A 24,007-nucleotide genomic window follows, 5' to 3' on the forward strand; every position below is an offset into this window, starting at 1 on the left:
TGGGCAGGTTTTCCTGCAGAGGAGAAAATGCATTTTTCCTGCACGGTGATGTGAGGGAGGATGTGATGTCTGAGCTGTGGCAGCCATCTGATGCTGATGAGGGGCAAGCCTAAGGACAAAAGCCAACATGCTCAGGATGACACAGCAGAAAGGTGGAAAGCACCTGGGTGCTTGTGTTGTGCTACTGAACTAACCAGTCCTGGATCTTGAGACCTTTGGACCACATACCTCCTATTCCCCCTGATTAGGTAGGACAATGTTTCTCACTGTGTAAGTAACTTTTAGTTGAGTATCGCGTTACCTTCAGTTGAATCTTTCCAACTAATAATACAAAAGCCAATCGTGAACAGCCTTGGACCCTATGCTAAGGAGTATAGAATTTACTTTGTGAGTGGTAGGGAGCCAACAAAAGAGTGATATGACCCAACCTGCATTTGGGGCAGGTAATTCTGGGGTCTACATTATGGACAGATTGCAGAGGCCAGGGATTACAAGTAGGGAAACCTTTTCAGGAACACAAACCAAAGACCCCTGTAGTAATCTAACCTGGAGTGAAGAGGAACTAATTAAGCCTGGAGAAGGAGAATAGAAAGAAAGGAGTTGTCTAAGATGAGGCTGTAGTTTCTAGGCTGGGTGAATGGGAGCACGGGCCTAGGGAACACAGTCCAAAGATCAGATCTGAGGAAGAAACATTAAGCCCCATTTCAGACAAGTGTTTGAGGTGCTGTAGAAATCTAGGGGCAGGAGTCCAGCAAGCAGATGAAAATTTGAGTCTCATGAGAAACTGGTGACAAGTTATAATGAAACTATTCACTGAGTTAGCATTTCTCTTTGAATGGACAACTCAGAGAGAGAGCTTAGTCAGATGCTTGATTTGCTGTCTACAATGGAATATTAAGTAATATTTCATGCAGATAGGTTGTGGGCATATGTCTTGCCCATGCTCTTGGGTACAAGGACAAGTTCTCAAGTGGTCAGGATGGCTCTCCACAGAGCAGTGGGAAAGTCACTTTTTGTAACCATTGATTTGCAAGTCTCAAGTTGCCTAAGGGGGAAACTTGGCTCATGTCTGCACCTGCATTGTTTACAGACCAATCATTTGCTTTTAACAATCATCCACTTCATTCACTGGGAAACCTCCATTATGAAAGTGAACTGCCCATTGGTGTTTAGGTTTGTGAAATATTGAAAAGTGAGCTGACACCAGATAATGGACAAAGAACCCTATGAAATGTGAATAATAAAAACAATTATACTTCTCATCTGAATGGTGTTTTATATGGGAGCAAGGCTTTCCTATGCATTGCAATAGAGCAGAGAATCAGCAAAGTTCTACAATTCAGTTACTGAGAGAAACATAAGCTCACTGAAAAGCTCTTATTTAGATTACAAAAGATAAAGTTGTACAGAACTTTCTTGTATTATAATTTTGTCTTTGGAAAAAGAATGGAGAATAAAATTTCTATAGTAATAGCCCCTGACATTTGTATATAGAGCCCTGGTGGCACAAGTGGTTAAGAGCTTGGCTGATAACCAAAAATTGGCAGTTTGAATCCACCAGCCACTCCTTGGAAACTCTGTGGGGCAGTTCTACTCTGTCCTATAGGGTTGCTATGAGTCAGAATCGACTCCATGGCAATGGGTTTGGTTTTAGTTTACATTTGTATGTAAGTTTGCATATAAGGAGTCCCTGGGGGTGCAAATGGTTAAGCTGCTCGACTACTAACTGAAAGTTTCGAAGTTTAAGCCCACTCAGAGGCATTTCAGAAGACAGCCTTGGCAATCTACTTCCAAAAAATCAGCCATTGAAAAACCTATGGTGCGTAGTTCTAATCTGACATACGTGGGGTCACCATTAGTGGGAATCGACTGTGCAGCAATTGGTTTTAAGTTTGTATAGTACTTGGGAGTTTACATGTGTTTTGCACATTAATATGTCACTTTTATATTGACCGTTTTAATGAGATAGTTTTATCTCAGTTTTTGCTTAGTCACAGATCAAACTGTGGCTCAGAGAATGAGGGGTGCCCCTACTTGGTCACTGACGGATGAAGAAAAAGGACTGAACCTGGGACACATGGTCCTAACACAGTGCTTCCTTCCAGCACACCCTGCTGCTCACCTTGCTTAACCTTCAGAGGTTTCCCCTCAAGTGACTCCCCTTCCCACTTTGAGAACAGAAATTAAATTTTGCTTGTATAATTTCTCCCTTGGGTCCCTTTCTTTTTCCCTGCTCTGAAACAGCATTCACACCTGACACAAGAGATTCCCTGGAGACATGCAGAACATCAACAACTGCAGAGATGGAGGCACAGGGCTCAACAAAGCACTCTGCTTTCAAGCAGAACAGGCCAGTGTTTAGAGTTGGACGGGATTTCACAGATTCCCCAGCCCAACCCTGCCATTTTAGAGATAAACAGCTTGAGAGTAGAGAGGTTAAGAGAAGACCAGGAACACTAGGAGATCTTCAATGAAATGCAGCTTAAAATGCATCTGTTAAAATAGGAAGCTGAAGGTGGCACTGGCCTGTTAAGAGCAGCAGAAAAGCTGCAGACTAAAACGAAATACAGTGTGTCAAAACAGTTCAAGGCCAAACACACATGCTGTGTTAGCTCATTTTCTAGCAAAAGGAAAAGGGAAGGACATAGAGACATCAGAAGTTCTCAGAATCCCATTTGATTTTGGTCTTTCCTGTCAAGGAAAATAAATTTCAGTCTGAAAAAGGTAGTGGAGCTATTAGGAAAGGAGAGCAAAAAACTCCGAGATAGTAAGAGAGCCCTGAGCTAGCTGGAACCAACTGCATCTGTGCTCAGAGAAAGGCTTTGCAAATAAAATTACAGGAATCGCTGTGAATATTTGAGAAATAAAGAAGGCAGATTTTGTATCTATGGTGTGAAAGTAATTGCTAAAAGGATAATTTGTGAATGCTTAGATGATAAACTGGTGATCATGAGGACTAAAGGCAATTCAGACCACCACCCCCCACCCCCGTTTTCCCTCTGCCAGCATTATTAAGATGAATACACTAGGAAAACGCAGTAGGTGGTGCACCTGGATTTTGACAAGGTATCTGTCAAATCTCTCATGATGCCTTTGTAGGCCGGACGGAGAGGTGCCGGAAGTAAGGGCAATTAGTTACCTTACTAACTCTTTGAACAAACACAACCCAAGGAATGCTAATTAATTAGCTGAATAATCATGGAATCTTATTTGCATATATTGGACAGTAAGAAACATGGAAAACTGATGAGCTAAGCAATCAAGGCAAGAAATAAGAAACTCAAAGGAAGCAAATGAAGGAAGTATAATAAAAATAAGAGAAAAATTAATGAACTCAAGAGGACTGATAAAACTAAAGGCTGGTTCTTAGAAAAAGACTAACAGATAACCTCACAGGATTAAGAAAAAGAGAAGGCATTAAAATATATTAGAAATGAAAAAAATGGGACATAGCTATTAGTATAGAAGAGATTAAAAACTCTTAAAAGAATTCTGTAAACAACTAAATGAACAAGAAGACTAAATGGACAATTTCCTAGAAAAATACAAATGACAAAAAAGTCTCAAGAACAAGTTGGTAACAATATAAATAAAATCCCTAGTAAAAAATCTACACGTACACATGCACAGAGACAACATGTTGGGCCCAGATGGCTTCCCAGGAGAGAAACAGACAAACTGCTCTAGAGAATAAGAAAGCTGAGAAAACTTCCCAACTAATTTTATGAAAATAGTATAACTCTGATACCCAAACTAGATTGATTGACAGTGTAGACAAGAAAAAAAAAAGTATAGGTATCTTTCACCTATACACTTAGATGCAAAAATCCTAATAAAATGTTAGCAAATGAAGTCTGTTGTTGGTGCTGTTGTGTGCCATCAAGTCGATTCTGACTCATAGCAACCCTGTATGACAGAATAGAACTGCCGCAAAGGGTTTCCTAGGCTGTAATCTTTATGGGAGCAGATAGCCAGGTCTTTTCTCCTGTGGAGCTGCTAGGTGAGATCGAACCGTCGACCTTTTGGTTAGCAGCCAAGCACTTAACCACTGTGGCACCAGCCTAACAGGATATTGTTGTTGTTGTAAGGTGCCACTGAGTTGGTTCTGAATCATAGCGACCCTACATATAACAGAATGAAATGCTGCCGGTTCCTGAGCCATCCTCACAATCATTGCTGTGTTTGAGGCCACTGTTGCAGCCACTGTCTCAAGCCATCTGATTAAGGGTCTTTCTTTTTTTCGCTGACCCTCTACTTTACCAAGCATGATGTCTTTCTCCAGGGACTGGTCCCTCCTGATAATATGTCCAAAGTACATGAGATGAAGTCTTCAAACCCTCGCCATCCTCACTTCTAAGAAGCATTCTGTCTATACTTCTTCCAAGACAGATTTGTTCGTTCTTCTGGCAGTCCATGGCATATTCAATATTCTTCACCAACACCATCAAACGCATCAATTATTCTTCAGTCTTCCTTTTTCATGGTCCAGCTTTCTCAGGCATATAAAGTGACTGAAAATTCCATGGCTTGGGTCAGGTACATCCCATCTGAACTTAAAGATCATCTTAAGAATAGATTTGATGCATTGAACACTAATAACTAAAGAGCAGATGACTTGTGGGATGACATCAAGGACATCACACATGAAGAAAGCAAAAGGTCATTAAAAAGACAGGAAAGAAAAAAAAAAACCAAAATGGATGTCAGAAGAGACTCTGAAACTTGCTTTTGAACATGGAGTAGCTAAAGTGAATGGAAGAAATGACGAAGTAAAGAGCCACACAGAGGATTTCAAAGGGCAGCTAGAGAAGACAAAGTAAAGTATTATAACGAAATGTCCAAAGACCTGGAGTTAGAAAACCAAAAGGGAAGAACATGTTTGGCATTTCTCAAGGTGAAAGGAACCATGAAAAAATTCAAGCCTCGAGCTGGCATATTGAAGGATTCTGTGAGTAGTATATTAAAACAGAGCAGAAACATCATGATCTAATGTTATAACATTAGAAAAATCTGTTAATGTGAGTCACCACAATAGCAGATTAAGAGAGAAAAAAAAATATGATCAATCTCAATACTGAAAAAAAAAATAGTCACATTAATCACCATTCATTAAAAAAAAAAAAAAAATTAGCAAACTAGGGTAGAAGTTTCTCAACTGGACAAATAGCAGCAAAATCTGCTAAATGTCTAACCAGAATCCATTCTTCCTTGTTTATTCAGTAACAAAATCCTGATTTTATCTGGAATTATCAATGTTACCCCCTGAAACACATTATTTTCCTAGTGTCCTTTGCAGTTGGGAGTAGAAATATGATTTAGTTCTAGCCAGTGATATGTGTGCTATTGACTTTTGGGCAAGTTCTGACTTTCTGATGCACATACCCTCTCCTCTCTTCCTTTTCATGTCTGAAATATGCTTACGAAAACAGAAGATTTACAGGTCTTGCCTGATGGTAAGACCAGTAATAGTCACCTGGATAATATGCCCATTAAAATACTGAATGCACTCTGTGGTTGAAAAATAAAAATATAGTATTTTAGAAAGAGGGAGATGACATGGCCAAAAAGTACTCTTTTGTTTTAGGTGCCACACTGCAATTTATTCAGAAGAGAGTAGTAAGCATCATAACTGGATTCCAGACAATATGAAGATAATTGGAGGTGTTAAGGAAATTCAGATTGGAGAAGGAAAGATCTAGTAATGACCCTCAAATATTTGAAATTTGCTAAGTAGAAGAGATTTAAATAACATGTGCCATCCTAATGTGTGTCTCATCTTATGTGCATATATTAGACAGTAAGAAACATGGAAAATGGAGAGGAACAAGTCAAAACTAAGAGGCAGATTTGAGTAACACATAAAAACAAATTTGCCAATAATTAGAGTTTTTAGAAAATGGCTGCTCCAGAGAATGAGGTCAATATAAATAGAATGGCCAACTGATGGCTGTGTGGGGATTTTTTTGCACTTGGTAATAGAATGGGTAAGATGACTTCAAAATCCCTTCCAACCTGGTGGTACTGTGATTCAAACCATGTAGAAGAAAATCTATGACCTAGGATTTAGTCAGTTTTAATTAGAGCTGGTTTCTTTCATCACTGGGCCAAGAAATTTGGGGTCATGGCAAAAATATATGGTAAAACCAATCAACATTGACATATCATGTCAAGTAAAGCCACTGTATTATATATCATAGTAATTCAGAGTATGATCACAGGCAAATCAGTTACCTGGCCTGGGCTTCATATTCCCTCGTATAATGAATAGATTATGTTTGAAATTTCTTCCATTGGGAGACAATTCTAGTTAGCGGCAGAGTCAGGACTAGAGCTGGCAGATTTCCTGAATCTCCAATCCAATGCTCTTTCCACTGCTCTATGCAGACTTTTCAATGGTTTTCCTTTAGGGAAATACACTTTTCACTTTTAGTTATGATAGGTAAAAGTATAAAGAAGGAATAGGTGACTGGCAGTGGCTGGGTATAAGCCCAAGACAGCACCCCTCCCTTTCTGGTAGGTGTATTACACTTTCCAGGCTCCTTTGCCATTAGGTGGCCATGTGGTTAAAGTGACAGACTGTTAACCAAAAGGTCAGCAGTTGGTAATCACCAGTGGCTCCATGGGAGAAAGATGTGGCAGTCTGCTTCCATAAAGATGACAGTCTCGGAAACCCTATGGCATCGGTATGAGTCCAAATCAACCCGATGGCAGTGGGTTTGGTTTGTGTTTTTAGGCCATGTGGTCAAGTTCTGGCTAATGGTATTTAGATGAAAGTGAAGTCCACGTGTGAACCTTAGTGCTTTATGTCAGCCCAGCTGAGTGGACAGGACTCCAAGGACCAAAGAGGCGGGTGAAGCCACAGATGAAAGCAGCCTGGGCCCCTGAAAGATCACATTAGGGTCCTCTGACCAGAAATACTCACATTGTACTATGATGTGAGCAAGTAATAAACTCCAAAATACCAGAGATTTAACATAATAGATATTTATTTCATACAGCAGCTGGTGTTATCCTACTTAATATACTATACTATTTTTCCTTCCCACTCTGCTGTGCCCTTTCATATGCATGCTGGAATATTCTAGTACTTCGAAAATGGCATTTCCACTCTAATTTACTCATGTGAAGTGCTTTTCCCAAAAGCAAAGACTTTCTGAAAGTCATCTCAACTGAAGAAATACAGCATTTTTTAAAAATACGAATTTTTGTAAAGCTAGCTGACTTGGGTTTAATTAACATGGGCAAGAATCCCTAAATTAAAGAGGGTAGCTAAGAGTGGTAGTAAATTACTAATATTTTTTTCCTCCTCCATTTGGAGGTGAGGGAACAAAGGCAAATATAATATTAATAAATATAGCTAATAAAAATAAAAAGGAAATACTAGCTTTTAAAAACAGTATTTGCATTTAATAAAAGGTTTTATACTTTCATTTATTTCTCATGACAACCCATGAAGTAGGCAATGCTGGTATTTTAGAAACAAGCTGATGTAGGCTCAGAAATATATCATGTCTTGTCCAGACACACATTGCTTGGGAGTGGAAGAGTTGGTTGTCTGAGTCTGCATACTACTCTACCATTCTATGTGCTACCCAGCCTTAATATAAATTGAAAGAATTATTAGATATATATTAATGAAGTGAAAAAAGAAGAAAATTGTATGTTTTACCTCGTTATTAAAAATAAATCAAGGTTTTTCTTTTTAGGGGGGCAGGGAGAGAATTAAAATGCATAAATAAATGTCTAAATCCATTATTTTTAAAAAATCTGGTAGTTTAGAATGATTGTGGTTTAACCCAAGGTTAAATTTTTGTACTTACTTAGTTTCTTTTCTTCTAGGCTATCTACTCTTATTTGTATATATTGTTGGCACAGAAATCAATAGTTACAGCATTAATGTTTTTGACCCAGTAGAAACTGACAAGGCGTGCTTGAGTGGCACAAACAGTTGAGCACTGACTACTAGCCAAAAGGTTTGTGGCTCAAACCCACCCAGAGGCACCTCAGAAGACAGGCCTGATGACCTGCTTCTGAAAGGTCACAGCCTTGAAAACCCTATGGAACAGTTCTGCTCTGCACATGTGGGGTTACCCTGAGTCGGAATCGACTATGTAGCAACTAACAACAGAAATTGACAAGTTGGCATTTAATTTAGCCTTGGCTTTGAGAATTTGCAGTTAGAAAAGCTCATTGGGGGCATTAAAAGTCAATTCCAAGCTCTAGAAAGGCTAAGATAGATTCAGGGTGAATAGATTCCCATCAATCCTAGCAAAACAAACAAAATGAATTAAAAATTGGTAATATTAAATAATTATTAAATATTAAATAAATATTAAATGATTACTGCTGCTAAATATTAGTAATAAAGGTAAACCGTAATCTCCTCAGTGTCACCTGGAAAATGTGGATGATGGTCCTTGTGTGGCAGCTATACAGGGTTGTTAGATATGAAAGTACTTTGAAAATTGTAAGCACTGTGAAATCACAAGGCAATATATTTTCCTATGAACCTAAGGAAAATCATGCTAATCCAGGCTTCTCAGTCCAAGCCTCTGAGAAAAAGCCAGGTCTGTCTATCACAAAAGGAGCACTGGTAGCAGAGTGGTTAAGTGCTCAGCTGTTAACCAAAAGGTTGGCAGTTTGAACCCATCAGCTGCGCTCCTTGGCAGAAAGATGTGGCAGTGTGCTTCTGTAAAGATTACAGCCTTGAAAACTGTGTAGGTCAGTTCTACTCTGTCCTATAGGGTCTCTTTAAGTTGGAATTGACTTGACGGAAATGGGTTTGATGCTTTGTTTTATTTTATTTTATTTTTTGGTATCTATCACCATGGCCAAAATCCACAATCTGGGGAAGTTCCCTTTGTTTCAGATAAAGTACTTAGGATGGAAGGGCCTGGGGTGTGCTGACCCTGCGAGTCCTGGCTCTAATGTGGACAAATTTCAGTCTCTCTAGGATATATCTAGTGCATTTTTCCACTAGGACTCTGTCTCTGCTTCTTTCCCGTCTCTTCTTTCTTTTTTAAGGTATAAAGAAAAAAGTAGACAAAAGTCTTTCTTTCCATGGGTCACTGACTTAATTGAGGGAGAACTTAAGCCATTATTTTACATACAAGTTATATTGATGATTCTCCACATGGAAAGAGCCAAAGAGGAGTTGTTTATTTAGTAACAATCTAGAATCTAGAGTCTGGGTTATTGTGTGGGAAGCTGGCTTTTCCCTACCTGAAAAGGTGGCCTTTCCCTTATAATTAAAAGAAAAAAAAAAAGCTTATTCCTCTATGAATATGCAAATTTGCTTATGTTAACTGAAAAGGAAGTCTCACAAGAAAAGAACACATTAAATTTTTTTTCTTTTATTTTTTGAAACTGGGTCAAGCTATTCAGACTCAAATGAGGAAAATAAATCAAATACAATTAAAGCCTGATCTAATGTGAGTAAATAAATTATTGACCTTGCAGATAATTTGCTGTGACCTTCATCCATCTATGTCTGCAGTTATCTACCTATTCATCAAACAAGTATTGGGTACCTACTATATTGTAGGGGGCCCTGGTGGTGCAGTGGTTAAGAGCTTGGCTGCTAACAAAAAGTTCAGGAGTTCAACTCCACCAGCAGCTCCTTGGAAACCCTATGGGGCAGTTCTATTCCGTCCTATTGGGTTGCTATGAGTCAGAATCGACTCTACGGCAATGGGTTTGGTTTTTGGTTTTACTAAGTTCTAAAGCCATATTAAGTGCTGAGGATAAACCATGGATAGTAAATCACATGCCCTGCCTCCATGGACCTTACTGACAAGGAGAGAAGAGTGGTGAGAAAACGCTATGTGACAAGAGCATAACAGGGTGTTATGGATTAAATTGTGTCCCCTCAAAAGATACAATGAAGCCTTAACTCCTGCTACCTGTGAACATAACCTTGTTTGGAAATACAGTCTTTGCAAATGTAATTAGTTAACATGAGGTCACACTGAAGTAGGGAAGGTCCTAATCCAATACGACTGGACTATGTCTTTATAAAAAGAGAAGAAGAGACACAGAGACAGACACACAGGCACAGAGGAAGAAGGCAATGTGATGATAGAGGCAGAGATTGGAATGATGCACCTACATGACAAGGAACACCAAGGACTGCCAGGAACCACCAGCAGCTAGCAAGAGACAAGGAAAGATCCTCCCCTAGAGCCTTCAGAGAAAGCATGGCCCTGCCAACACCTTGATTTTGGACTTTTGGTCTCCAGAACTGTGAGACAATAAATTTCTGTTGTTTTAAGTCTTCAGGACTAGAGGTATATATAGCTACTACTTATTTTTATACCTCTGGGGTTCATTGAGAATCTACTTTCCCACTGACAGCACATGCTGCTGGCAGGCAGGGCCCTATATAATAGTTTGAAATGGAAAAAACAGGCGTCTGCTGCAAATTACTGTTTTGACAGGGTATTGTATAAGGTGGTGCTGAATCACTGAATTTTTGGTAGGAAAAACAAGAATTTTGAAAATTTTTATTTGGTATACATATATACCTCTGGACTCTGGGGGTAGAATTTGTGTTCACAAGAGGTACACATATGTACCTCTGGACTCTAGGTACGATTTGTGGAATGAGGCATATAACAAAAACTATACTACCTACCAAAAATTCAAACACACTCAATGATTCAGCATGCCTTCCATTACTGAAAACACATAGTAGTATTAACAAAAAATTAAAAGGAAAAAATAATTGAGTCACAAAAGGGTTAAGTCACCCAGGTTGTACCCAGTTTGTTACTGTAGCCCTAATGCTCAGGGTAAGCATCGGGCACTGGAGGAGCCAGGGTTCCCACAGACGGCTACTCAGGCCAAGCCCTGGGCACCACTAGCCTGTGGGAACAGCACTCCCGGAAGTTGTGCAGCAACAGCCCTGGGAGAACACAAAGGTTGAGACAGAGAAGGCTCCCTGGAGGAAGCTGTCCTTAGCGAGATGTCAAAATGAGCCCAGGAAGCATGGGGGTGAGGGGCAGCAATGAGAGAAAGGCTGCAGCGCTGGAGGACTGGAACACAGGATGGGAGTAAGGGAAGGCATGAGATGGGGCCAGGGTGGAAGACAGAGAGCAGGCAGGGATCAGGGTGGGGAGCTGGTGGTTGGATCATACCTAGGTTTCTAACTTGTCAATGAGTGATGCTCCACTGGGGAAAGGGAATATAAGAGGAAGGAAAGGTCTGGAGGGAAAAATAGGCTTTCCATTTTGAATTTGTTTAGCCTGAGATGCTCTGGGACATTCAAAAGGAAATGTCCAAGAGGCATGTGGATTCCTGAGTCTGGAGCTCAGAAGAGAGAGTTGGGCTGGAGATAAGAACAGGAGCCAACAATGTAGAGACTGAAACCATGGTTTAGATGAGATTACCCAGACAGCAAATAAAACACTTACAGGCCAAGCAGAGGATGACTGAAAAGCTGTCACTAGAGACATAGGTAAAAAAGAGTAATGTAATGACTCAGAGGCCAAGGAGAAAAGGCCTTTAGGAAGGATGGAGTTACTGATGTCAAGTAACTGTTCAGACATCAAGTAAGATGAAGCATGAAACGCATCCACTGGATTAGGACAAGGTGACCTTGGGAGGGTAGTTCTGTGAGTGTGTAGGTATAGAATAATAAGGCATTGGAGCAATGATTTTTTGGAAGTAGATTGCCAGGCTTTCTTCAGAGGTTCCTCTGGGTGGACTCAAACCTCCAACCTTTCAGTCGGCGGCTGAGCATGTTAACCATTTGCACAAACCAGCCACTTCCACTAAACCAAAAGCTTTCACTTTGTGCCATGTATTTCATCAAGATTCACCAGCTCTTCACCTGAGAAGGAAAGGGTGAGGGAGAGATGGGACCTCTCCAGACCACCTACCGCTGCTTGGGTGGGTTGCTGCTTCTTATTCCGTTTTGGCCTTAACTTGGTAAAGTGCTCCAGCTTCTTCCCTTCCTCGGAGGGTAACTCTGAGATGAATCCTGAGCTCCGCTTCTCTTGTTTGATGGATGGGAAGGGTGGGTCTTCAATGTGAATCGGTACCTCTTCCAGTGCTTTATCCAGATCAAACTCCATTTCTAAAATAAAACAGAGCCCCAGATCAAAACTTATTGCATATAGACTGATAAAAACCAAATTCCCCAAAGTAATTTTAAGTCTCTCAGGGCACAGAAAAGCCCCTTTTACAAACCACTGAACTTTCTCAATATTTACCCACAAGTAATATTTGTTGTTAAGGAGCCCTAGTGGCACAATGGTTAAGCACTAGCTGCTAACTGAAAGGTCGGAGGTTTCGACCCACCAGCCGCTCTGTGGAAGAAACATGTGGCAGTCTGCTTCCATAAAGATTTGCAGCCTTGGAAACCCTATGGGGCAGTTTTACTCTGCCCTATAGGGTTGCTATGAGTAAAAATTGACTTGACGGCACACAACAATATTTGTTGTTAGTTGCTGTCGAGTCAATTCCAATTCATGGTGACCCCACATGTGCAGAATAGAACTGCTCCATAGTGTTTTCAAATGTCACTGAAGTGGTCCAAGGTTCTTGCTGACGGGTGTTTCATAACTACAAGGAAATGATTGGCATTAGCAAAAAACACTTACCAAAGGCTCTGGAAACAGGCCGCAGCATTCGGCTATGGATGCTCTTCCTTTTGGATTTAGGAGTCATCTAGCAATAAAATAATGACAGCACTTAGAGAGTTAATCACAGAAAGCTTGCCTTTCAAATCTCAGAGCATTCCGGTAGATAGTTTAAACTTAGTGCTTATTTCATTTCTTTAAAGGATGGTTTGGTAATATCTGATAGTCTGACTGAGAAGACTAGAAAAATACATTTATAAATGTTTACAATTTTCTCAAATGATACATCTGTCTTCTCGATTTTTCCTCAGTCCTAATCAGTTAAATTTGATTTACATAGCTGGAAGGAACAATGAATGTTACAGAACTTAACTGCAAGCTGTATATGAGGATGCTAAAATAAAGAATACAACCGAAAGATTGTAAAAAATCAGTCACCAATTATTAAACGCACTTATTCACCATTCATCACATTTCTGCCACCAAGATTTTTAATCTTTACATTATAGGCAAAGACTAATTGGGAAAAGCTGCCATGATTCAAGTCTCCATCTGCTGTCACTTCTCAGTAAGATGTGTTTGATCCTGTCAGTTCTTTAAAAATGAGACCAAAATCCAAACCAAAGCCAACATTTCCTAAGGATACATTCCTAGCTTTGGGGTCAACTGTTGGTTATAAAGAGGCAACACTAAAAAAAACATTGTCCTCTCCCTGAATAGGATCACACAAATGTTAAAGGTGGAGAGAAGCCTTGTCATCACCTACACAAACTCAAAGGAAGAAACGGGGCTGTCAGTAGGAAGAATGCCAGGGACAGTTACAGAGGTTAGCCCAGCATTCTTCCTACCATATCACTCACTATCTCAATATACAGAGAGATTTTAGGTATGTTTCAACTTGTTTAATAGATACTGGAAATTGGTATTTATGTAGGCTGAGATAACATAACTAAAAGAACTTAGTTTGTAGATTTTCATTTCATTTAATAGGTTTCTCAAAAAGTCCACGTGGTTGAAAACTTTCTTTGGTTCAAAGAATGAACTGGTTCACACTGACCTTTAAAGCAAACAACATTACCATTTTGACAATTATGCCAATTTTAATAATAATATTCTTTTGCTATTACTTATTGTTGGGAGAAAAGGGAGAGAAAAATAATGAGCAATTGTATTTAAATCCAGACTGATCTTCCTGAAATATACAATGAAAGTTGCTGATTTGATTCTTTTAAGATTTTGTTAAAGGCAGACAAACTGAGGAATATCTATTTATAAAGCAATAAGCTTAGCAGACTCTATATTAACATAGTCAGTTGATGTCCTTGATATAAAGAGTCAGTTCAATGCAAATGGCAAGGAATCCAGTTTTAATGCAGTTCTGCCCAAAATTGGCCTTGCAGTAACCTGGAGAAGTTAGTGGCCTGACTGGTCTACTCATAAGTGAAACCTTTGAAAATAATTAATTCTCAGGAGATATAAACTACCAAAATATATGCTGTGTTTAGTCTTGAAAAGCTCTTCAGTATTCTATCCACCTTATGCACAACTATGGTAGATAAAAGGATCAAGAAGTAGCTTGAGATATAATTTCCAACCAATTTCAGTTAAACAGTTGCAAATATATATCAACGAAGTTTAAAAAATGAATGGAATGAAGATGTCCTCCAAATTTTTTTCCTGTGACTCTTGATTACATTTTATAGAAAGGGGTTAGTGGGCAAAGGTAATCTGGCTCCCTATCGTTAAAGCCTTTATAACAGATACCAAACACATGTAAGACACATGAAAATCATGACATTTCAAATATATTACGTTCATTTTTTAAATATATGAAAAAAATCCATATCCCATATATAGAAAGAGTCCCATTTACAGATGAGTGTGAGTTTGAGTTATTTACAAACTTCTTGTTGTTAGGTGCCATCGAGTCAATTCTAACTCATAGTGACCCCATGTATAACAGAACGAAACACTGCCCGGTCCTGCACAATCCTCACAATCGTTGTTATGCTTGGGCCCACCGTTGCAGCCACTGTATCAATCTGTCTTGCTGAGGGTCTTCCTCTTCTTCGATGACCCTCTACTTTACCAAGCATGATGTCCTTCTCCAGGGACTGGTCCTTCCTGATAACATGTCCAAAGTATGTGAGACGAAATCTCGCCATCCTTGCTTCTAAGGAGCATTCTGGTCGTACTTCTTCCAAGACAGATTTATTCGTCCTTTTGGCAGTCCACGGTATATTCAATATTCTTCGCCAACACCATAATTCAAGGCATCAATTCTTCTTCAGTCTCCCTTATTCATTGTCCAGCTTTCGCATGCATATGAGGTGATTGAAAATACCATGGCTTGGGTCAGGCGCACCTTAGTCCTCAAGGTGACATCTTTGCTTTTAACACTTTAAAGAGGTCTTTTGCAGCAGATTTGCCAAATGCAATGCGCCTTTTGATTTCTTGACTGCTGCTTCCATGGGTGTTGATTATGGATCCAAGTAAAATGAAATCTTTTACAACTTCAATCTTTTCTCTGTTTATCATGATGTTGCTTATTGGTCCAGTTGTGAGGATTTTTGTTTTCTTGATGTTGAGGTGTAATCCATACTGAAGGCTGTGGTCTTTGATCTTCATCAGTAAGAGCTTCAAGTCCTCTTCACTTTCAGCAAGCAAGGTTGTGTCATCTGCATAATGAAGGTTGTGAATGAGTCTTCCTCCAATCCTGATGCCCTTTTCTTCTTCATATAGTCCAGCTTCTCGGATTATTTGCTCAGCATACAGATTGAGTAAGTACGGTGAAAGTATACAAACCTGATGCACACCTTTCCTAACTTTAAACCACACAGTATCTCCTTGTTCTGTTCAAATGCCTGCCTCTTGATCTATGTACAGGTTCCTCATAAGCACAAGTCTGGAATTCCCATTCTTCACAACGTTATCCATAATTTGGTATGATTCACACAGTCGAATGTCTTGGCATAGTCAATAAAACACAGGTAAACATCTTTCTGGTATTCTCTACTTTCAGCCAGGATCCATCTGACATCAGCAATGATATCCCTGGTTCTACATCCTCTTCTGAATCTGGCTTGAACTTATGGCAGTTCCCTGTTGATATACTGCTGCAGCCACTTTTGAATAATCTTAAGCAAAATTTTACTTGTATGTGATATTAATGATGTTGTTCCATAATTTCTGCATTCGGTTGGATCATCTTTCGTGGGAATAGGCATAAATATGGATCTCTTCCAGTTGGTTGGCCAGGTAGCTGTCTTCCAAATTTCTTGGCATAGATGAGTGAGCGCTTCCAGTGCTGCATCTGTTTGTTGAAACATCTCAATTGGTATTCCGTCAATTCCTGGAGCCTTATTTTTCGCCAATGCCTTCAGTGCAGTTGGACTTCTTCAGTACCATCAGTTCCTGATCATGCGCTACCTCCTGAAATGGTTGAACGTCCACCAGTTCTTCTTGGTATAGTGACTTTGTGTATTCCTTCTATCTGCTTTTGATGCTTCCTGTGTTGTTTAATATTTTCCCTGTAGAGTCCTTCAATATCACAACTCGAGGCTTGACTTTTATTCAGTTCTTTCAGCTTGAGAAATGTCAAGCATGTTCTTCTCTTTTGGTTTTCTATTTCCAGGTATTTGCACATGTCATTATAATATTTTACTCTGTCTTCTCGAGCCACCCTTTGGAATCTTCTGTTCAGCTCTTTTACTTCATCATTTCTTCCTTTTTGCTTTAGCTACTCGAAGTTCAACAGCAAGTTTCAGAGTCTCTGCTGACATCCATTTTGGTCTTTTCTTTCTCTCCTGTCTTTTTAATGACCTCTTTCTTCATGTATGATGTCCTTGATGTCATTCCACAACTTGTCTGGTCTTTGGTCATTAGTGTTCAATATGTCAAATCTATTCCTGAGATGGTCTCTAAATTCATGTGGGATATACTCAAGGTCATACTTTAGTTCTCATGGACTTGTTTGAATTTTCTTCAGTTTCAACTTGAACTTGCATATGAGCAATTGATGTTCTGTTCCACAGTTGGCCCCTAGTTTTGTTCTGACTGATAATATTGACCTTTTTCATTGTCTCTTTCCACAGATGTAGTCAATTTGATTCCTGTGTATTCCATATGGTGAGGTTCATGTGTATAGTTGCTGTTTATGCTGGTGAAAAAAGCTTTTGTAACGAAGAAGTCATTGGTCTTGCAAAATTCTATCACACGATTTCCGGCATCATTTGTATCATCAAGGCCATATTTTCCAACTACTGATCCTTCTTCTTTGTTTCCAACTTTTGCATTCTAATCACCAGTAATTATCAATGCATCCTGATTACATGTTTGATCAATTTTAGACTGTGGAAGTTGGTAAAAATCTTAAATTTCTTCCTCTTGGCCTTAGTGGTTGGTGTGTAAATTTGAATAATAGTCCTATTAACTGGTCTTCCTTATAGGTGTATGGATATTATCCTATCACTGACAGCATTGTACTTCAGGATAGATCTTGAAATGTTCTTTTTGACGATGAATGCAATGCCATTCCTCTTCAAATTTTCGTTCCTGGTATAGTAGTCCATATGATTACCCGATTCCAAATGGCCAATACCAGTCCATTTCAGCTCACTAATGCCTAGGATATTGATGTTTATGCGTTCCATTTCATTTTTGACGATTTCCAATTTTCCTAGATTCATACTTTGTACATTTCACGTTCCAATGATTAAAGGATGTTTGCAGCTGGTTCTTCTCATTTTGAGTACTGCCACATCAGCAAATGAAGGTCCAGAAAGCTTGACTCCATCTGTGTCATTACAAACTAATATCCATCTATAAATGGGTAATTCAGTTTAAACTAATTTTAGAGACACCGAGAAACATACAAAAACATCGGGATTTCTGGTGATTGACATCAATCAAAAGGGAACAAGTCTGCTCCTCTCCATCCATCTTTCTATTGCATCAAAAACTAGTATGCAAAGCGTGAATATCAGAAAAATGCATTCTAAAGTGTTTCACTGATTTCCTTTAGCTAGTGAGCTCTTTACAAGTGTAAATAACTTCTAGTTGCATTTCACCGTATTTGACATATCTCTTAGTTCCAAAGTTCTGCCATGTTTAGACAGGGTCAATGGCCTTTTGCTAAAATAGGCAGGACTTGTGATCAGGCTAGTCTGTACAATGGATATGAAGAATACAACCTGGTTCCACACGTTTCTCTTGACTGACGAATTGTTTTCTTATCTCTTTTTCTCAAGAGATTTAAATATAATAGCAAAGAGAAAAAAAAAATCTAATTTCTCTAACATTTTTCTTCCTTTTCTATGGAATTTTTTTCCTTAACAGTTTTACAGAAAATATCTACTTGTTCAATCTTATTGATTTATTCTGATCCCTCAAGCAGAAGAAATGTAAGAACAGACTTTTATTATCCACCTAAGTGTATAGTTAGCAACACATATTAAATATTTCTCTAGAGATCTGGTATATTTTTACTGCCCCTCTCCCTCTCACACTCGTACACTCCTTGGTTAGATGAACTGCATCCTGGAAAAAATGTTGACTTTCTCATTACCTTTAGAACTGTTAACTCTCTTCCCTTTATGTACCAAACAAAAGGGTTAACTTTCTCAAACCATTTCTTTCCATTACCTTCCTGGAACATTTGATAGTACATAAGCAGTTTCTGAGTCAGGGAAACCACAAACTGCCTATCAAATGAAGGAAGTCAGCAAATGAAACAGAAGAGGTGTTCAATGCAAACAGACTTTTTACAAATCATTTCTTGGTTAACACTGCCAACTACTGCTTTACACCTAGATAAAATTACCTTACCTTAAAAATGGCATTTTACAAGTGATAAATAATTTTCAATATTCACATCCTCAAAAAATATTATGAAAAAAGCGTTAAGCCATTATTTTAAAATGTAACTTCAGAAGGTAAATCCTAAATTTAAATCCTAAAGACTTCTTTCTCGTCCTAAGATCACAAACCACCAATAAATCCCCATGGTGGCAGACAATGTGAACAGAATGCCATGGCTCTTTTCTCGAATATAAGAATTCAAAAGCAGCACCCAAGTCGACATTACTCTGAAATCTTATTCACTGGATCCCATTTTTTGTAACGGACTTAAAGCTATCCTGCATGTTGCTCAATACAGATATGTCCACATTTACCACAAGTTAAAGACTAACGTTAGAAATTTCATGAAAAATGCAACATTTCTTTTACTATTAAGCCCAATTTTAATGTCATTCTTAGACATACTAATCTAAAACAAGGGTTAAATTGCTTCTATCATCAGAAAAATACGATGGGATATTTTCTGTTTGGTTTTAGCAAGTTTGCACAAAGATAATAAACAATGCTTTGACTCAAAGCCCAAGAATCTCCAATTACTTTTTCTTCTAGAGGGTCAGAAAATAAAACACAACACAATAGTGTCAGTTGAGAATCAGATTAGTAAAATGCTTCAAATCTAAGAAGTGAATCATGTTGCCAGTTTTCTAGAACCTTGAGTCCAGAACAAGTAATATGACAAGAATCAGGAGAGGAAAAAAAAAACTTGGAAGTGTAAGTAATCATGTCTTTTTCTTTCTTTTTTTTACATGAACGGAGTAAGCACTTTTCCCCTTCTGAATGTTTGCACCGTCTTCATCCACACTCTGCTTGCTTTCAGCACATGACAGGAGATTTGAAATTCACTGGCTGTTTTGCTAGCTGAACCATCTTGTAAAATCCAATCTTGTCTCTAAATTGCTGTCTATTTCATTCAGGAACTGCAGATAGATGATGATACCATGGTCTCCCGGGAGATCAGCCAGGCAGCACAGAAGCAAATGGAGCACAAGAATGTAAAGTAGTACAGCCAGAAACTGCATAGCCACCAAAAAAATACTTACACTTGTACAGCAGAGAGTCTCCGTGCAGCAAAAAGAAAGGAAAAAAAAAAAAAAAAAAAAGAAGGGGAGAGAGATAAAGCAATAGCATTACTAGAAAGGGGAGGGAGAGAGACACCATTCACAAAGAAATAGAAAAGCTAAAATACATAAAAAGCTATCATGGCAAAGGGGTAAGGCAGGAATGAAGCCAAAACATTTACTAGCTTACGGCATTCAGCTTGGCTATTTGTAAGCAGAAGCACAAGTAAAGCTTGAAAAATTGCAGGAACGCTTACTTACAGGTATTATCTTTTTTGCTAAATGTGTGCAAAGTGCCATTTATCAGCCCCACAAGCCATTAATCCCACTTAGGGGACGAGGAAGTCATCAGCTGCAGAAGCACACAGTAGACATAACACTGGATGGATACTGGAAAATGCTCTGGCTCCCAGGCCACAGGCCTAGTTCCAGCAATCAAGTGTGAAAATTTTATCTATAGGCAGGAACAATATAGGAAATTGTACAGGTATCCCTGCTGGGGGTCTTTTACATCATTTTATGTTCTCCACCACATTTTATGATTCAGCATCCTTGAATTATCTTCTCCCTCAGTCATCAAGCTTTTCAGGAAAGGATCTGATGCCAGGAGCTAGGGCACTTACCCATCTGTTCACAGGGTAGTTAAATACTGATGACATCTTATGTTGGTGGGGGTATAGGCCACCTTGTTCATTTTAGGGCATTTACATTTCACGTTAGATCTCTAAGTAAATAATTATTAAAGCCTCATTGGTCATTGTTACTCACTGTTAGGGCATCTTAGTATTCTGAAAAATCAAAGAAAGGAAAAACAACAACAAAAGAAAAACCATCCTAAACCCAAGAAGTCCAATTGCAGAACATCAAACTTCATGAAAACAGTGTGTGTGTGTGTGTGTGTGTGTGTGTGTGTGTGTGTTCTGAGGCTACCTACTTCATCTACCTGGGGTCAACTTTTTTGTTTTTATTTTTTTGCATGTTCTTTATTTTTTGTGTGTCCATTTTTCTCAGCATAAAACAGGATGAAAATACAATGCTCCTCTTTTGTGAGTGCTGTTATAGTAAATGGTTTGGGTCCCTTCAGAGGAAAGGTGGCATATAAGTAAAAGACGTTCCTCCTCCTCCTCCTCATCATTTGCCTATCTTCCACCAGCAATCTTCTAAAAGTCTTCATCTCCAGACTTCTAATTTCATACTGTATTAGGCAATGTTCCTCAAATATACCTCATTTTTTATGATACACTAAATTAGTGCAAAAACAGCCTTGCTAAATGAAAAGAAAGGTAAAAAATACATTTTCCAAATATTTCTGAATTGCCTGAAGTAAAGACTCCTGTCTGTCTTAATCAATATCTCCTTGTCTTAGGCATCTAGTGCTGCTCTCCAAATTCTTAGTCATCTAGTGCTGCTATAAGAGAAATACCACAAGTGGATGGCTTTAACAAGGATAAATTTATTTCTTCACAGTCAAGTAGGCAAAAACTTCCTTAAAGGTGTGTGATACAGATATATACATAATAGTTATAGCTGATGGCTGAGTTCCATAGATAATTTTAGAGTTTCCTTTTCTTTAGTGAAAGGTTAATCCAACAAGGCCAAGGACTTCTGTCCCAATTATCTACCTAAAGATCAGAATAAGTAAAGGTGAACAACTTTTCAATTGATCCAACTCCTAAAATGACAGGCAAGCAAAAAAAAAAAAATGTTCCTATGAAGAGGGAAACCATGGCAACAGACAATTCAACTTTTAACTTTTCAATGGCCTGAAGATCATTAATTCATTCCTCTATTCCTTCTGGAGCTCATTTAGGTAATACTGACTGACTTCAATGTCTCCCCGTCAGGACAAAGGAAGAGCTGTGGGGGAAGAGAGGCCTCCTCTCTCGGGAGTATGTCTCATGCGCAAGGCTTTGGCAGCCAAAGACTGGGTTCAGATTCTCAATCTGCCACTTCCTGGGATGTGGGACTTTGGCTAATTCTTTTTTGAAGTTAGGCCTCAGTTTTCTAGTTTGTAAAACAACTTCTTGTGAGGATTGGATGACTATAAACTGTTTAGTACAGTGCCTCAAACACAGTGCCAATCAATGGCCTCAACAATTGGAAGATTAATAGCATTATTAATCCCTCCTTATGTCATTCTTCTATTCCCAAGCAGAAAGAGCATGTGGTGGGGTAGAAGAGGGAGGCATGCTTAAGAAGTAGATCTATAATAGCAAAACACTGGGTTCAATCTAAAAGCCTATCAATAGCAGAACAGATAAATAAAATGAGGTCTATTCAAATGATGGAACAGCTTTTAAAAGGGGAAAAAACAAAAACTTGATATATAGTAACATGAATAAATCTCAAAACATAATACTGAATGAAAAAAATCAAATTTCAGAATGATACGTATGGTATGATGCCATTTAGGTAAATTCTAAAATATATAAAACTATGTACTGTTTGTGGATACATGTATACGTTTGAACATGCATGAAATCAACAGGAAGAGTTCAGTCAAACTCATGACTGTGGTGCCTTTGGGAAAAGGAAGAGAGGACTGAAAACTGCCCCCCCCCCAAAAAAAAAAATCCACTGCCGTCAAGTCAACTCCGACTCATAGCAACCCTATACGACAGGGTAGAAGATTACAAGGCTGTAATCTTTACAGAAGCAGACTGCCACATCTTTCTCCCTTGGAGTGGCTGGTGGGTTGAAAACACCTACCTCTCAGTTAGTGGCCAAGCACTTTAACCATTGCACCACTAGGGCTCCCTAGTGAGACTGTCAGAAGTGGTTAAATGAGGCTAGAACTTTATCTGTAATGTTATATGTTAATCAAGATTCAGTAAATATTTATCGAGCACCTACTGTGCTCTGGGTTCTTTTGGAAAGAGGGAGGTATAATAGTGAATAAGACAGATGAGGTTTCTGTGCTCCTAGAGCTCATACTATGGGGTTAAGAAATACACTAGCAAAACAAAGATGATATAACATGTTAACAGTTGTTTCTTTAGGGTGCTAGGAACACTGGTGTTTGGCTCATTTATTTTATACTTCTCTGTCATTTTTAAAGAAATCAGATAAAGACTTATTTGTGAATGTTGTTGTTGTTAGTAACCACTGAGCTGATTCTGACTCAGTTGTCTCATGGTGACCCCATGTGTTACAGAATAGAGCTGCTCCACAGGGTTTTCTTGGCTGTAATCTTAATGGAAGCAGACAGACAGGCCTATCTTTGGTGGTACCAGTGGGTGGGTTTGAACCACTAACCTTTAGGTTAGAAGTTGTGTGCAAACCATCTGCACCACCTAGGGACCTTCACATTGATAATAATAATAAATCTTACATAAGCTAGAATCATCCCTTCTCCCACCATATTTCACAACCCCCTTCTGAATTCATTAATGTCCCTATAACAACTCTCACAGAGATGGGAGGACTCAGTCTGCCATTTTGTCCTGACTTTTACTCTTAACTTGAAGATGCTTGTTCTGAGAGGTTTTCTCTTTTCTCTTGGCTCAATTCCTACATTACTATATAACATTTACCTGGATATTATGGTGTTCTGGCGTCTTCTTTATGTATCACATCAAAAGGTCAAATAGATAACTCAGAATTAGAAAAATCCTATGTATCAACTAGGCAGTGGTATTTAGGAATAAACCAAAAAAACCAAACCTATTACCACTGAGTTAATTCTAACTCATAGTAACTCTATAAGACAGAGTATAACTGCCCCATAGGGTTTCCAAGGAGTGGCTGCTGGATTCGAACTGCCAACCTTTTTGGTTAGCAGCCAATCTCTTAACCAATAGTATGTCTTAAAGGAATTACTCTGGTCACTTGGTATTTACAAGTTATCTGGGCTTACTCTGCAGATGCCCAGTAAGAGATCCTTTCCATGATTATAAACTTCCACCCCATGGCCACCTCCTCATGGTAACAATGACAAAAGGGCTGACTTGATCATAATGATTCGGCCGTGGAAACTGATCTGCTGTAACATACGTAGAAAACATAAAGAAACTTTAAAGTAACTTAAGGTTGTTCTGTATATGCAATTGTTGTGGTTAAAGAGCTACAGCTACAAATCAAAAGGTTGGCAGTTCAAATCCACCAGCTCCTCCTTGGAAGCCCTATGGGGAAGTTCTACTCTACCCTATAAGGTTGCTATGAGTTGGAATCGACTCGATGGCAACAATTTGTATAGTATTGTTGCCGTGAAGTGTTCAAGGATAGCTGCCTTCCCAGTATTTAGGAGATGATGTTTTCCAGAGTCCAAGAAGCAAAATTAAAATGAAAACTGGGTACTGCATCTACCCTCTTCTCCTTCTTTACCATGAACCTCACATGTGAGGGAGTAAAAAAAATTAACATGAACATTGATGGGGTTCACTTAATTTATCAAAAATATACCAATGTTTTGCCAGCCACTTTAGCACTTCCTTTCAACCACAGTGTCTAGATATGGGGACTTGACATTCAGGATCTTGTCCCAGATTGGGGGAGGAGGGAAAAAAAAAA

The 24,007-nt window shown here is 38.9% G+C and overlaps 1 protein-coding gene across 1 annotated transcript in view; it reads right to left on the reverse strand.

Moving 5' to 3' along the window:
• CARMIL1 (capping protein regulator and myosin 1 linker 1) overlaps positions 1-24,007 on the reverse strand; it is a 439,497-nt gene that overhangs the window by 27,462 nt on the left and 388,028 nt on the right. The window contains exons 30-31 of the mRNA XM_004383977.1: positions 12,603-12,669; positions 11,880-12,076 (exon numbers count right to left, since the gene is read on the reverse strand). Of these exons, the coding sequence (XP_004384034.1) occupies positions 11,880-12,076; positions 12,603-12,669 (264 nt within the window). The remainder of the gene's footprint in view (positions 1-11,879; positions 12,077-12,602; positions 12,670-24,007) is intronic.

The sequence above is a fragment of the Trichechus manatus genome, unplaced genomic scaffold, assembly GCF_000243295.1.
Source record: "Trichechus manatus latirostris isolate Lorelei unplaced genomic scaffold, TriManLat1.0 scaffold00115, whole genome shotgun sequence".
Taxonomy (NCBI): domain Eukaryota; kingdom Metazoa; phylum Chordata; class Mammalia; order Sirenia; family Trichechidae; genus Trichechus; species Trichechus manatus.